At 63.1% G+C, this 1,473-nt stretch overlaps 1 protein-coding gene across 2 annotated transcripts; it reads right to left on the bottom strand.

The window, feature by feature from the left end:
- Positions 1–6: 6 nt before the first annotated feature.
- Positions 7–1,078, bottom strand: LOC106148548. 2 transcript variants are annotated; one of them, XM_013514472.1, is made up of 3 exons: positions 881–1,078; positions 604–725; positions 7–479 (listed from the first exon to the last, which is right to left on the bottom strand). In XM_013514472.1, the coding sequence occupies exons 1-3, from the start codon at positions 1,050–1,052 to the stop codon at positions 129–131; spliced, it is 645 nt and encodes a 214-aa protein (XP_013369926.1). In that variant the 5' UTR covers positions 1,053–1,078; the 3' UTR covers positions 7–128. The 2 variants fall into 2 exon arrangements, with proteins under 2 accessions (XP_013369926.1, XP_013369925.1); XM_013514471.1 differs by having other exon boundaries at positions 7–725.
- Positions 1,079–1,473: the final 395 nt, after the last annotated feature.

Raw genomic sequence — 1,473 nt, forward strand, 5'->3', positions numbered from 1 at the left:
AGAGGCTGAAACAGGAGGATCACCAAGAGTTTGAGGCCAGCCTGGCTACCGGGTGTGACCTACACCTTCCAAGCGTCCCTGAGGGGCTCCCCTTCCCACACGTGGGCGGAATTCTGTCCGACCAAGGCTCACCTCACGGGTGAGGAAGCAGCAAGTTGCACCTGGGAGAGGACCGGCCGAGCCGGCACGGTAAGCCTGGCAGAGGCCACGGCCGACTGCAAAGCCCGACAGCGTGCCCGCGGCTCCTGAGCTGGAGTGAGACGGGTCACAGTGCCCGTCAGCGGAGTCATCCGGGGTGCGTTCACTGCGGCCCGCTGCAGGAGGCGGCCCTGGCTGGCGGTGGTCACCGGAGTGACCCCCAGGGCTGCGTTCCTGTCCCGGCTCCTCCCTTCCCTGCTTCCTTTCCCCCGCGGGGTGAGCAGCTCTCCTCCGCCAGACCCCTCTGCCCTGCGGTTTCCGCCTGGGGCCGCGACCAGGACCTAAACGGAGAGCCAAAGCAAACCCCCGGGAATTAGGGTGTTCCGGGTGCGCGGGGCAGAGACGGAGGACGGCCGGGTTCCCGCGGAGCTGTGCAGGCCGCGTCGCGGGCGCCCCGAGGACTACCTGCACCTCCAGCCTGGCCCCGTGAGACCCTGTGGCGAAGAAAGTGGGGCGCAGCACGGCAGTAACCAGGCGGCGCGAGCGCCTCGCGTCCTCCTCGGAGCTGTTCTGCTGCGTCTGTGCAGCTGTGTGTGGAAGAGAACAAAAGCTCTGCTTAACACCGTCACTTACTACACGGCGCCTCGCCCTTCCTTCCCTCCAGGACTCGTCCTCTTCCCTTTTCTCAAGAGACGCTGGTGTTTCTGTCTCCTATTATCTGCCTTTATTTCGCTCGTATTACCTCGAGTTTCTCCTATAAGAGAAGCCATGCGATACTGAAACTCATGTGTCTGATTTATTCCACCTAACATCACGGTCTCCAGGTGCGTCCATTTTCCTACACATGACTGAAGTTTACACTTCTTATGGCAGAGTAGTACTCTGCCGTGTGTAAACACATTTTCTTTATCCATTCTTTTTCTTCCTTTTTTCTTTTTTTGTATTTTTGAGACAGGGTCTCGCGGTGCAGCCCAGGCTGGTCTCGAACTCGCAAGAATCCTCCTGCCTCAGCCTCCCGAGTGCTGGGATTATTCTGTTGATGGACAGACGGGCCAATTCCCAGACCTGGCTGGTGTGAGCTGTGCGGCCAGCGCGCGCGGGTCACGCAGCGCGATCGCTCTCCCGCCTGCGCGGAGCGGCCCGGAGGGGCCCGGCTGTTTCAGGCTCACCGAGCCGAGCCGCCCGATTGAGGCGGATCACAGGCGGGCGGCGCGGATCTCGCGTCCCTCCCCTGGCTCCAGCTGTGGCGCAGCCAGGGACCGGCGCTGCCCGGCCCGCGGGTCCCGCGACGCGGCCGAAACCGGAAGGACTCCGCAAAGGAGCGCGGCGCGAGCG

The sequence above is a fragment of the Chinchilla lanigera genome, unplaced genomic scaffold, assembly GCF_000276665.1.
Source record: "Chinchilla lanigera isolate Chin_1 unplaced genomic scaffold, ChiLan1.0 scaffold00022, whole genome shotgun sequence".
Classification (NCBI taxonomy): domain Eukaryota; kingdom Metazoa; phylum Chordata; class Mammalia; order Rodentia; family Chinchillidae; genus Chinchilla; species Chinchilla lanigera.